Source organism: Sturnus vulgaris, chromosome 5, assembly GCF_052056855.1.
Source record: "Sturnus vulgaris isolate bStuVul1 chromosome 5, bStuVul1.hap1, whole genome shotgun sequence".
Classification (NCBI taxonomy): Eukaryota; Metazoa; Chordata; class Aves; order Passeriformes; family Sturnidae; genus Sturnus; species Sturnus vulgaris.
In genome coordinates, this window is record NC_142247.1 from 9619970 (window position 1) to 9634517 (window position 14548).

The 14548-nt window shown below is 39.2% G+C and overlaps 1 protein-coding gene across 1 annotated transcript in view; it reads right to left on the reverse strand.

Annotated features, from left to right (window-relative positions):
- The window catches only part of ANO2 (anoctamin 2), a 149050-nt gene that overhangs the window by 24839 nt on the left and 109663 nt on the right, over positions 1–14548 (reverse strand). The window contains exons 16-20 of the mRNA XM_088166051.1: positions 13245–13319; positions 7214–7415; positions 3409–3520; positions 2143–2200; positions 1207–1307 (exon numbers count right to left, since the gene is read on the reverse strand). Coding sequence (XP_088022177.1) covers positions 1207–1307; positions 2143–2200; positions 3409–3520; positions 7214–7415; positions 13245–13319 — 548 coding nt within the window. The remainder of the gene's footprint in view (positions 1–1206; positions 1308–2142; positions 2201–3408; positions 3521–7213; positions 7416–13244; positions 13320–14548) is intronic.

Here is a 14548-nt window from a genome sequence, read left to right on the forward strand (position 1 = left end):
ATAATAAATACAGTATTTGTAACATCATAAAATCCCCATTTAAAAAGTCCAGTAGCAGTAAGTTTTTGGAAGACGAGAAACAAATTACAGCAGGTTTACACTGAGAAAGCTTTAAGCCTTCAACATGTCAGATATTTTGGGAATGATTTACCACCCTTTTCTCAAAATAAAATGTAAACTCAATGAGATGCAGACAGAAAACAGACCTCCCTATTGAACTTTGACACAAGAATAATGAAACCATCCATAATCTACATCTGATTTGTTTGGGAATTTTTTCTCTCTATTTAAATTCCTTGCAAGAAAAAAAAAAAAAAAAAAAAAGGTTCTTGCTGAGAAGAGGGAGGAAAGGGGCTTGTTTGAAATATATTTCATATCTTTTAAGAATCACTCCTCTTGATTTCTAGTTACCATCTTCACAGCCCTATGGATGTGACCTAAAATCTGCTGACACCAGAGTTGGAAGATTCTGCCTCGTTTCAGTGGAGCTGAGATGTCTAAACCAGACTCTTCATCTCCAACATTTCACAGGCCACTGCCACCACGAAGCAAACCTCCCAAGAGGCAGGAGCAGGACTTTCTCAGTGGATTCCCAGTGCCTGAAGGTCCCCATGGTGAGAGACAGGGAGAGTTTTCCTGCTGTATTTGGAGCAGGGGACTGAGCACTGAAGCAGCCCTTGGCAGAAAGGCATTGAGCTGTCAGTGTCTCTGCTTGCTCCTGCATCATCAAAGAATGACATAAAGGCACCTTGGAAATGAGTGGATTTCATCCCTAAACCTGTAAAATAGTCATAGATCAAGTAATAGATTTTAACATCTTTTATGGGCTATTGCTTTCCCCCATGATATCTCCCCTCCACTTTGTGCTAATTTGTATTCAATGCTGCTGTCCTGAAAGCTTCTCTGAAAATTCCCAGGAGATCTATCATACCTTGCCTGTTTTCCCTGGTTTCTAAAATTAATTTAAATCAATTATTTCATATATTCCATCATTTTCTTTAAGCCATTTAGTGAGGATATAGCCAATTATTCAACATAAAATACAACCAGATCATTCCACCACAACCAAAAATGTGATTTATCATCACATTCAATTAGAACCCACTGAAGGCAGTGGCAAAAGTCCCATTTAGCTGACTAAGGATCAAGGCATTGATTTACTGTGCCATAGGAATAACACATAATGGAAAAGGTCAGAATACGTACGGGATTCCAATTTCAAAGAGATTATTTTGGATCAGTTGCTTTCCAAGCATGATGATGCTCAGTTGAATGCAGAGTTCCATCAGACACCCTCCTGGAGCACACTGCAATTAAACAAAACCAGAGAGTGTGAAGGGATTAAGAGATTGAATTTAAAATACTCACTCGGGAGAGCTCCCAGTGTCTCCATGTGCCCACTGTCCCTGCCACCAATTTGTGTGGGATCATGGAGTTCATCCATCACTGCAAATCTGTGCTTGGCAAGGTATTTCATCTCCACTCATAAAACTGCATTATGGAAAAAATGCAGAGCTCTGAAACAACTCACCTGCCCTGGGGCTCCTATATTTCCTTTAAAAATATTTACTATATAATCAATGTAATAAACATAATGCAGGATCACCAATACTCTTCCAACATGATCTATCCCGAGAGGGAAAGAAAACCTTCAATCTTGTCAAACCTTGAGTACATTTCTCATCTTTCAGGGAATACCCACAGCAATCCCCTTCATGAGGGATTTTTTTTTTTTTTTAAAAAGAGATGTTTATAGGTTTAGCACAAAATGGCTCCAGGTTTTTAAGCTATTAAAATTGCCAAGCTCCCAGCGATCTGCAGAATGGGAAGCCAGATTCACTCTTACCAAGGGCCTCAACAAAATAATGGAATATTTGTGCCTTAGTGCCCAGTTGGGAAGCACAGAAATGGTGAAGCTTCACCTAAGAAAGACCATGAAATAGTCAAAACTGCAGAAAGAAAGAATTTAAAGTTGCCTTAGATGGAAACCCTGAGTTTTGCCAATTCAAGTTGAAGATTTAACCTCTTGTTTTAGCATGTGTTTTCTATTTTTCCCCTGCTGTCTGTAGTCCACTGAACCCTGTATATATATTTCTTTCTGTAAAGGATTTTATTTGTAATTTGAATTTAATATGTACTTACCTCTTCCATCCTATAACCTTCAAACACATACACATAACGACCAGGACGGCCAACAAACCTGAAAGCAATAATAATACATAAACTAGTATAAAAAACAGAAAAATAAGCTAATTTTTACACCATGATTTAATATAAAAACACACAAAAAAGTTAAGTTTGAAATCAAGATTATTCATTTGTATTAGCCAAAAGAAGTAGCTTCTTCAACATGAATTTTCAAGGGCTCAGCACCTGTCAGCTTTGATTATTTCAAAGCAATGGGCCTCTAGAAATTTTCTACTACATCTGGATAAAATAATTTTAATAAAATATTTTTCTGTGCTAAAACAATATAGTAATAAACCCCCTCACTTGATTAGAGATGGCAAATAAACCTGGGGACACATATCCTAATCCACATTCTCTTATATGTGAATAATGCCCTGAATGGAATTATTTGCACATCTATACATAACCAACACTCTTCTGGCTACACCAGGAGAAGCAATGATATTGACTTTATTCTAACCATACAACACAAAAATATGGTCAAAAAAGAGAAAATCTGGTGACTTTTTTTCCATTGGTGCCTCACAATATTTTCAACTGCTGGCAAAATGCATCATTAATCCTCAAATGAAAGGTGCTGGATAGGATTAGTGAAGAGCAGAGATTAACAAACTTTACAGTCCCCAAAAGGAAGAGCAAAATGGTAGGAAACAGAATCCAGAGGATGTTTTAAACATTTTTTTCCCAAAGTTTTAACAAAGAATAATTTTAAGCTTCCCATTCAAAAGCATGTGGATGACTGGGTCCCAAAAGACAAAGGTTCTGAGCCCATAGGAAGTCACACTTATTTAGCAGGACAGCTGAATTAGCTTTTTGGTCAATCACTTCATTTGCCAGTTGACTGTAACTGTTTCTTAATTTGATATGGGAGAATGATGCAAAATAATGAGAAAGTAATAGAATAAAGAGTTCTGTAATTTTAAATGAAACAGGAAGACCTTTCTTTGCTGAATGATGCTTCAAGGAAAATTTGCTAAACTATGGAAAGTTAAGGCCTATAAGAACCACCATTCGTTACAAAAACAACAGTTTTTTTTTTTAAACTGAAATGAATTATTAACTTCAGATAACCCTGTCAATGATATTTTTTCAGAGCTGGCAAAGATGACCAGTCCCAGGCCTTTGTGCCCTTTTTTAAACACAGATCCACTAATATAGACACATCTATAAAAATGCATATACAGAAATACATATACATGTAAAGGATACTTATCCTACCTTCCTTTAAAAAAGGCAACATAAAAAATGGATGCATAAGAATTCACAAACTTCAGTAGAAATGCCTTCAAGATCAGTCTTTCCTCAAAGGTTTTCTCTGTTTTTGGTATTTCTGGGTAAAAAAAAAAAAGCAAACCAGAGAACTGAATCAGCAAGTATATAAAAATTACTAAATCCCCAAACACATACATAAAAAAAACAAACCAAACGTCAGACTTTGAGCTTATATTAATTTTTCTTCTGTACCTCTAATCTGTACCAGAGCCACTAGGTCTGTCACTGAGTCCTGATTTCCAGAGAAAATCAATTCCACAGAGCAAAAGCACTATAAATTACTTTGCTGTATATATGGATATTAACATACACGAGTGTATCAGTTAAGCAGTTACACAACTAAAGTAGCAAAACATTCATATTCTCAATTGAGAAATGCTGAAAGTACAAAGACTTTCAACCAGAAAAAAAAACCTTAAAAGCATCCTTAACTTGTAGTCCACAAGTCTTCTTTTCTGTGGTGAGATTGTTGATATGGTTGATGCTAAACACAAGACTAAATACATTTTTAATAGGGTATTATGTGAATTAAGTTCAAAATAAAGGCACAATTTTGCTAACAATTCACTATATATGGTCTGTATTTCAAGATTTCTTGGTTTAAATATTTTCAGCATTCATTACTCTGTTCCCAGATTTATTTTCAATTTCTGTGAATATTTTCTGGCAGCAGAAAACAGGTATAAGACAGAGGCTTTTCAAACTGATGGTAGGATGCTTTTTTAAAGATTTTATATGGGTGAAACCCTTGTGTTTCTCTGCTCATCCTGAGCAGTATCTAATGTGAAAGAAGATAATTTTATGATTAAATTTATCATTCTTGGCTGAACTTCTATGGCACAAAAAAAACCCGTGTGGAATAATAAGGAGATCTAGAGCTCTGGCTTAAGGACTTCATTAAAAGTACTGATGTACTTGTAAAGTTTTGTTTTGAGCATAGTTTGAGTGTTCTGTTTGCCTTGCTGTTGTTTAGGGGTGCTTTTCTTAAAAAAAAAAAAAAACAGTGAGATAATTTTAGCACTAAAGGAATAGAAAAGCCTAATGAGCCCTCACTGCCTGGCTTTCTCTGTGATACTTTCAACAACATTTTCATAAAAGATCAGTGCACAACCTGATGAGTCCTAAGTCATAACCCATCAATATGTATAAAAAAAACTTAATTAAACCTTCAAACAATTTGTAGGTGATCCCATACACTGAATAGATCCACAAGACAAAAGCTCAGGGCAGCAGGAATATCGAATAATAGCAGTGTAGCTTTTCATATGAGGGAGAAAAATCCTAAACTCTGCCTTACAGAGAAACCCCCCAAGGATGAGCTCAGCCTCTGGATGAACATTTGCACACCATATATGGTCCCAGAGGCTCCCTCAGACATCCTATACCATAGCTGTAGAGGCATGTGTAGAATTTGTCCTCCAGCTCTTCGGGTGTGCTGCATGAGAAATGCATTCAGCCAGAATAGGTGTGTGAGTAACAGAGAAAACTCCCTCATCCCAAAAAAATTAAACACTCAGTGCTGGGTTGTTATGCCAAAACTGAGCCGCTGGAGCTTTACAGGTGAAGGATGAGATGAGCTAAGGGTGGAATGGGTCTTAGCTCTGTGAAGGAGCTGCTGCCTCTGCAAGGGACAAACATGAGTAGTTTTGATTTTGTCCCCGTTCCACTGGCTCTTCCTTGGCCTCAGTGAATTCCTCCCTGTGAGGGTGGTAAGGCACAGGTTTCCCAGAGAAGCTGTGGCTGCCCCATCCCTGGCAGTGCTCCAGGCCAGGTTAGATGGGGCTCTGAGCAACCTGGGATAGTGGAAGGTGTCCCTGCCCATGGCAGGGGCTTGGAACAAGATGAGCTTTAAGGTCCCTTCCAACCCAAACCATTCTGTGATTCTGAGTTGCAAGTGAGATGTAAATCTTGTCTGGCACCACCTGACGAAGATGATCTGTTCTTCCTGAGAATAGCAGGATATCATCTGCACTCTGGCTGGTCTCATCGGGGTGAAGGGGCATCAGTGCCCCACTCTGCTGGGCCCAGAGCAGAACTGTTCCATCCTGTACGAGCTCTCTGTATTGATAACAACCAAACTCCTCTCTTTTCCTCCAGGCACTGATTGAGGAGGTATTGAGGTATATCATGACTGCAAACCCATGATTAACACAATTGCTATCAGTGCTATTCTTGTGCTTATTTTTCACCTGAACAGAGATTCAAGTGTACTTGGGGTTGTAATAGAAATTTATGCTGTCAAGAGCTACTCCTTCAGCCCAACAAGTGTGTTCTTCAGCTTGTGGATTAAGTGCAGCATGATAAGAGAATTGAGTATGTTTTTCTCCTCTCAGCAAAATGAGAGTTCACAAGTTAAGCAGCATTTATCAGCATGTATGAATTGTAATTTTTTGAAACATTTTGATTACATTTGGCATCTGAGGCGAGTGCTGGAGAAAGCTGCCTGAGTGAAGTTTGTAATTCATGTAATTTGTAGCACTATAGAGATTATTCTGACTGGATTCTTCTTAAACAAAACATCTGATGGTTGATTAGGAAAGCTGCCCTAATAAAGATAGGATTAGAATTAAATGTAAAGTGACAGGGGGACAAAAATCAGCAAGTAAGAAATTTTTTCTTTCACAGTTCAGCCGGGTGCATATTTCAAAGGGAAAGATTTTCCTCCTGTACTTCCCAAAGAGAGGCCATGGCAGTGCCTAGCACTTCCCAGCTCCTGCCTAGAAGCTGCTGGAGAAGCCTCATCTTCATATTTTCCTACTCTTTCCACACAGCTGTCATTCCTTAACATTTGTGCCCTTTCTTACCTGGGCAGGTGAAGTGAACAGAAGTGATCAGGCCACACACAGCAGCCTGTCACTTATGTGAAAGCTGAAAATCTGGGTACAATTTTGGACAGCTCATAAATGAGCTGATTTATGCCACTAGAACAGAGTCCATTTGTGTAACCCTGTTACAATCTGCCCAATGCCTGGTGCAAAACAGAAATAAACAAACAAATTAACCCACTAAAGTGGTAATTTGCTTTGTCTTAATTTCCTTCAAATACTTTAGGAATTTAATCTAAACTAACAGGACCATACTTCCAAAATTCAGAATTGGACCTCTAACAACTGCAAAACTGTAGTTTGTAATGTTCTTCCAAAAATAAGACTGAAAGAGATGTTTTCATTTGTGAATTTAAAAGTGTACTGAGAAATTGAGAAGAAACAGAAGTCTTAAGAGTAATCTCATGTAAAGGCACTATCAGTCAACATCCTTGGTCTAATTTATATAATGAAACAAAGCACCAGCCTAAATCCCTGTTAGTAAACATCTTTAGTCCAAAGTATATAACAAATCAGTACTTTAGGCCCAAACCTCTATAGTATTTAAAGGAATTACTTCCCTTCTAAAGAAATAAATAGCCAGGCTTGCAACAATATTTCGATGTTTAAAATAAATTTTGAAAGTCCAACCAGTAACTGCGATAGGAATCATTAATAAAAAGTACATCCCAGCCATAGCCCTAGAATGGAACAAAAACATTGTTTTAGCAGTAAGGAAAACTTTCATCAGGGAAACAACATCAATGTAACTTTGTCAGAGCCATCAACATTTTTGAAACAACCCACTGACTTTCTGCAGCTCTTGGCAGTAAAGAGCTGCCTTCACAGGCCTGAATGTTCTCACTGCCCTGTCCAGGAGGAAATGCTCCTTGCACCCCCCCGTGCCAATACATGGATTAATGAGGAACGTGGCAAGGCAGTTTTACCGATTTCTGTCAGCCATTTGGCCACAGCTCCATAAATTTCATCGAGGATGAGGACCACCACGAGGTTAATGATGACAGCAGTGGCAGTCACTGTCACTCGGACGTTGGACCTGGTTGTCTCGTTTGTGCTGAAGGACAAAGCTGCTGCTGTGGTGATTCGGTACACGATGACACCAAACACTGCTGAAAACGCCAGCATGACCTGCAAACACATGAACACATGGGTGAACTCACCTTGGAAACAGCAGCTTTGGCTGGGAGGTTGGGTGTGCTCCATGAATTGGCATCCTGGGGTTGATTCTTAGTGCAAGGTGATAATATGCAGGTGATCAAATTAAAAGGCAAGGATTAAAAGCTCTCCAACCAACAGGGACATAAATAAGAAATAAGGAAATGGATGCATGGCTACAAACTGGCACAACGATCCAATTGACACAAGATGCTCAGATGCTTCACAGCACCTCTCCTGTGAAGACAGCCTGAAAGAGTTGGGATTGGCCAGTCTGGAAAAGAGAAGACTCCAGGGAGATCTTATACCACCTTTCAGTATCTAAAAAAGCTTATAGAAAAGAGGGAAGATTACTTTTTACATCAGCAGGTAGTGGTAGGAAAAGGGAAGATGATTTTAAACCAAAAGAGGACATTTTTTGTTAGATTTCAGGAAGAAATTCTTCTCTGTGAGGGTGCTGAGGCCCCGGCACAGGGTGCCCAGAGAAGCTGTGAGTGCCCCTGGATCCCTGGAAGTGTCCAGGGCCAGGCTGGATGGGACCCTGAGTCTCCTGATCCAGTGAGTGGCTGGAGTTAGAATTAGATAACCTTAAAGATCCCTTTCAACCCAAATCTGTGATTCTTTTATACTGATTCCATGGATATCTGTGGATGCAGATGTCCATTCTGATTAAAGCTACACACATCATCCATGCAGTGAAATTTGACCATTTTGGGCTCCAAAGCAGGAATTAAGCAAGGTCTTTTATCTGGCAATAGATTCAGATGGCCTGGATTAAAGGGCCTATATTTATGTGCAGTCAGGTAAATGGGCTTTAGTGCCTCAAACAGCTTCATCTGTGCACAGCACAAGTGCCAACTTACAAATTAAAGAATAAAAAGTTTCCCCTGCTATTATTCCTTTAAGACTGACCTAAGCAGGGTTGTTAGGGCTTTATTTTACATTTGTGTCCCAGAAATCACTTGGTATCCCTGGCATCCTTCATGGGCTGGCTTTGACCCATAAGATGAGGAAAGTTGGCCCTGCTACTTGAGGTCAAGTTCCCACAAGAAGAATTTGAATTTCACAGGGTTGTGGTATTCTAATTTTTAAAAAAAATCTAAACCAATCCACAATGGGGAAAAAAATCAATAAAACAATAATTAAAAATAGCAAATTTTCATCATCACAACACAAACGTGGGGGAAGGTACATTTTTCCCTTTCATTTTTGCCTTTAGCAAGAATTCCAGTGTACATTCATTATTTTAAGTAAAACATCTTGAGATCCTCAGATGAAAGAGCCTACCTCAATGTGAAAGATTAGACTACTGCAATTATTAAAATGGGCCTAGGGGCTCAGATTCAAAACGTGGGTTTAAGGAAATTTAACAGTTCATTTTAATGATCCAGCAATAGTTTATTGAATTCCTGTATTCAGAGGAAGGTTGTTGCATGAAAAGGAACTACTGGAAAAGAACCACAACAAGAATCAGAGTTAAATTATTAAATGTTGCAGGTGAAAACTGGGCACATTTTGCTTTTATGAAGAACTAGTAAACATACTAAAATTAATTATTTGGAGACACTCCTGGAGATTCCAGAAGAAATTGTCAAATATGTTTCATCAGCAAATAATAATAAAATTTAGACCTAGTAAAACATCTACTTTTACTTTTTAAAAAACTGTTTCATTAATTTTAAATGAAATGTAAGTGAATTATAAAAGCCTGAACCTGAAATATTTTCAATGAAAACTTTTCAAATTACGTAAAATATTATTTCCTTTGGTTTTGTAGTTTTCATTGGAAACATTTCTAATTTTTATATCCATTTTTGTTTTGACTTACCTACCAAATGAACCGACAAAAAGAAAATCACATTTATGCTGAACTACCTTGCTGTGACAGAAGGGGTGCAGGAACACAAGGACCATAACTTTTTCCTTGCTTCTCCATTGCAATCACTAGAGTAGAGAATAAAATCCCCAATAAAGAGATAAAACAGCACCACCTGGTATTAATTTACTGCACCTTCCACCTCGACAGACACCTTAAGATCCTTTCTTTTTCTTAATCTGAGTCACAGATTCCTTCTTCTTAATCATCCTCCTAATACTCTCTTCCTGTTTCTTTTCCCTGTGGATTTCTTTGCAATTTTTTCACTATGTTTGTGGACAAGGATAATCAGCAATTGGATGGCTCGTTCTGGAGCATCCCTGGGCCTCCACACACACCTCTCCCCATCACGAGTTCCCACTTAGGAATATCTTAACAGTACAGGAAGAAGAGTCAAGGATAGTCCTCACTAAATAGAGAAAGAGGAAATTCCAGATCATGAAAGTTCAATAGCAAACTCTTTGAACCTGACCAAAGGACTTTAGGGACCCCTTGCCCTGACAAATGTTACTGGAGGATGAGAGAGTAGCAACCTTTTCAATCCTTGCAGTGCCCTAGCAAGGTATACAAAGTTACTGGGGAAAAAAAGGTTTTATTTGTTTAAAGAACAAAAATATTTGCTTTGCAAAAGCACCAGGGCTTCAGAAACTCTCAGTTGCTCAGCTGTTTTTAAACATCTGCTTAGACACAGATGGAAAAACACTCCTTTAGGAGTCTTCATTATCTGTGCATCCAGCAAGAAGAGAAAATTGAGGAGGGCCTGTAGGACTGCACAGTGACTGTGAGCATAGTTCTCACTCCCCAGACAGTCACTGAGAGGGAATGGTTCCTGTATCTTCACAGCATTTCTCTCATTCCTGAAAATGCCTCTTCTGCCCAGATTCCTGATCAGGCAGGCCACCATTTGTTCAGGTGCCCACTTTGGGGTTTGTTGTCAATGCCAACATTCCCTCTGGCCATCCTTCCCCCCTGTTATGGCAGTTTCTTCCCTGAATAGCTGCACTAGTCCATCCAGGACTGAACTGCTTAGAAACAGATGTGAAAATTGGCTGCAGAAAAGGTCACCTACTGAGCCTGGTATGAATGAAGACAAACAGGAAAGCAAACTAGATCTGAGAAGGAAGCTATAAAACCCCGTGGGCTAGGCTGCTACCTCCATCCAAGTAGGATAACAATTTAATGTCCAGATAGTTCTCTGGCTCCCCAGTAGGGCTATTCTAGAGTCAAGTATTACACCATGTGAGTGAGAATAGGGTGGAAGAGGCTGAACTCTTCTGCCGTGACACAAATTGATTTTCTTCCTTCCTCTGACTGAGCTAAACAAAGAAAAGCCCCAGTGATGCATTGCTCCCTGCCACCCTGCTCTCTTCCAACACTACCAGTGTCTTTATCAACAGCTCAGAAGTCTCTGCCACAGCAGAGTGCCTTCTAAATATGGGTTTATAAATTGTGACGTGTTATTGTTAATCACACTCAATAAAAACTTTCAGATGCCCAGCTGAGCCCTGATCTGCTACCGTTGATCTCACACTGCAAAAATAAAACTTGTGAACTTCTTTTCTACAATCCCTGCAAAATGTAGAGCTTAAATCAGACTTGGATCTTCTGCCCCCTCTGCAGTCCAATGAAGCTTTGCATACAGCAAAAGGACTGTGCTCAGATTTTAAAGCATCCATACATGTGTGAATTAATCCTTGGAATTGTTTGGTGATATAAGACTGGGCAAGAGAAATGAACACAGTGTTTTTTTCAACCTGCATTTTGAACAAAACAAACTGCATGCCTAACTTAATACAGACAGAGGAAAAGCCAGAAAGAAAGGAAAAGAGCACGACACAATTTTTGGAAGAGGATTCACAAAAGTGAAATACACAACAAAAAAGTATGGAAATTGAGGGAAGAAATAAAAATAAAAAGGGAAGAATTTACACTTAGAGAACCATTATCAGAATAAACATAAACAGAATCACTATATCAGCGTAGAAATCTTCATGGAAAACACCTATAGATTTTGAACACCAGACCCTTTTTGGCCTGGAAAAGGTAGCATTAAAATTTCAACAATCATTTCTGAAGCACTAGAAATTGCTATGACTTGTGTGCAGGTCTGTGTCTGAGTACCCCTGCACACACATGCAAATTCAAGATTTTATTATTTATTTTGTATGTAGGCCTTATAGTTAAAATAATTAATCTGTGTGAATAATAATAATAGAGGTTAAAAAGACCAGTAAGGTTTTCTCAGTACAACTCAATTTCATAGACTGACAACAAAACTCCAGTCTGATCTTTCCAATTCCTGTTTAACTAATCTAGCAGGAAAAAGGGAAGCATCCCATACAGTAAAGAGCAGATTGAAATATCCATGTAGGATAGCAGAGCGTGCTCTCCCTCATCAAGAGCTGGCTTGAATTTCAGGTATGGTTTGCAAGTTGTCTTCTGTAGGTACTTACTTATAAATAATGCTCAAAATATTGCAAAAATAAGATCATTGTGTCCACTTTGCCAGATGGTGAAAGTCAGTCTAGTTCCACTAGTCACAAACAGGAGTTGAAGAATTGGAGCTCTGCATTTTACATCTCACAAACTGTAGGTAATAACCCTTTATAAATCTCTCTGAGATGTTACAGTAAGCAGGGAGGGTAATACCTAGACTATGAGTCAGGAAAGCACTTTAAGCTCATGCTTAGGGGAGATTTAAACATGTGGTGAAAGTCAAGAGCACATGTAAGCACCTTGTCTGCAAAAGAATTACTTGTAAAAGCTAAATCAGGGCTGTGTGCTTAGTCAGATTCAGTGTGGTCTGCTCTAAGTGAAGTTATGACTGATGCCACTTAGAGGTTCTGTCTAAAAAGCAAATACTGGGTATGGCCTCAGGAGGTAAACTCATTCAAAATGCTGCAAGTACATCCATATATGACACATCTGTTCATATACATATACATGTACATATATGTACATAATGTACAGAAAATCTTCTGAATATGCAATACATACATCTTCATAAATATATAAACATATCTATAAGGGTGTAGACATTTACTTCAAGATGAGCATTTGATTGTTAGCAAAAGAAATGAAATCTTCACAGGACATCTGTGAATACACAAATATGAGTAAATTAAGAAATACACATAGGTGTTTTAAAATCATTTAGGCCCCAAGTGAGTTTCCCTAGTTAGATGCTGCAATGGTGTAAACAGGCCTATTTCATTGCCATTCATAGTGGCTGTAGATATGAACAGAAGCTTTCAGTCAGTAATTACTGTAACCAGAGGGATAATGGGATCCTTTACCATGTAATTTAGGATTTGTTAGCCAGGCCTTCCTGTTGCTGTTTACAAAGTCCAGTAACTTTTTGATGTGTTTGTTTTGTTGGGAATTTCACTTTTGACTAGGACAATGGTGTCCCCACTTTAGAGGCTGACCTGCACATCTGATTCTGTTCCCAAGGGAGGACTGTGTACCGTGATCTTCCTCACCTACTGTACAGTCCATCTCTGAATGTATCTTGGATAAATATTTCTCAGCAACTGATTTATTTCACCTGGATATTGCCTGTTCCAAGGCTCAATCTTTCTGAATGTCACCGTGACCAACATATGCAATACTGTGCTCACAACTAAATATCAATGTTTTCCCTTCATTGGATAACAGAAATGGAGCAGAAACCCTGGGGGAGAGGCAGAATTTGTGTAATGAACTGCTGGCATTACAGAATGTCAGCCCTTCCACAAGCAGCCTTTGGAAAAATAAAGGTGGAGGCAGGCATTGAGCTCCATGAACCTTCCTAGTATTTCTCCCAAACTGACCTTACCTTCAGATTTTTAACATATTTGAGAACAGAAATTCAAGGGTTCTCTTCTAGATGCTCATGGCAAAGTTTTTCACAACTAGTAAATGAGCAGAAATGCAGATTATGTTACCATAAATAAAATCAGTCCGAAGTTCGCTGCATATCCAGGCATGCGGTCACTGCATGTCAGCTTCTCCTTTTCATTCTGTAGGCAAAACACATAAACAAAATTACACATGTGACAGAACTGTACAATAGGAAATATTAGAATTAATAGGATTTGTTACTGAGAGCCATTCTCAATTCCTCTGCTGTGATTTTGAAGTATATTATGTGATTTAGAACACTGATACTTTAAAGTAGATTTTAATTTGAGATAAAGGAGGGGAAGAGTAAATAAGACATGTAGAAAATGTCTGCAAAAACCAGAAAATATCATATGGAACTATGATTTATTATTTGAAAACATGTATTGAACTCTTACTGAAGTTCGTATCAGGAGAAATCCCTGAGATTGACCTTAATTTACGTTTAGGCAAAGCAAGATTGTAAGAGCCGGTCTGGAGTTCCCTCATATGCCTCACGACCATCGAGACGATAGAGGCTATCCCAAGGACCCCCACCCACTTCTGGACAGGAATTCTGAAGTGGTCGGGGTGGATGCTGGCCAAGGGACTGTTTCTGGTGCGCTGTGCTTGCCGTGCTGCTATGGTACAGTGCCTTTGAGCAGGTACTGCACCTACAGCTGCTTCTCGGAGCACCACTGCAGGTTCTGTCTCGAGCACCTCACAATGGCCCATAAATCTCCCACCTCTTGGCCAGATGCCACTCACTTTGGAAAAGGACTATAAAAAAGCGACCCTCTGGAGAATCTTTGAGATCTTCCCACAGAAGCTGTGTCTGTTGGCTGGGACCACGAGGGCACCGGAGTCTATTGGGCCAGACCACGAGGACATCCGTCTCATCTGCTGGGAGCTATTCCCTATCCCCCTCTTTCTCTCTCTCTCTCTCTAACGCAAAACTGAGTTGTTGGCACTCAATAAAAGTGCATTTCTGCTTTGAGCAAACTGACTTGTCCCCTGTTGTTGTCTTTGGCACCTTTGGGATCAAAAATGAACCATCACAGATCTCGCCTGTATTAACAGCGGATCGTGACAAAGATTCAAGCATGTATTCTGAATTCCTTCTTGTAAAGCTACAGAAGAGCAGTGCTGGAGACAGAAACCATGATAAGAATGCTGACTACCATTGAACCCAGATTTTTTTTACTAATGGTCACAAGCATCAAGTGTGACCCTCAGCTAATTCTTGCAAGAGACCCCAGTCTTTCCCCTGGCACTTGTTTTGCAGCAGAGGGAAACTACAAAAGCAAGGCCCCTCTGATCTCTCTGCTGCCAGCCTTGTTTTCTTCATGCATATACAGCATCTCCCTCT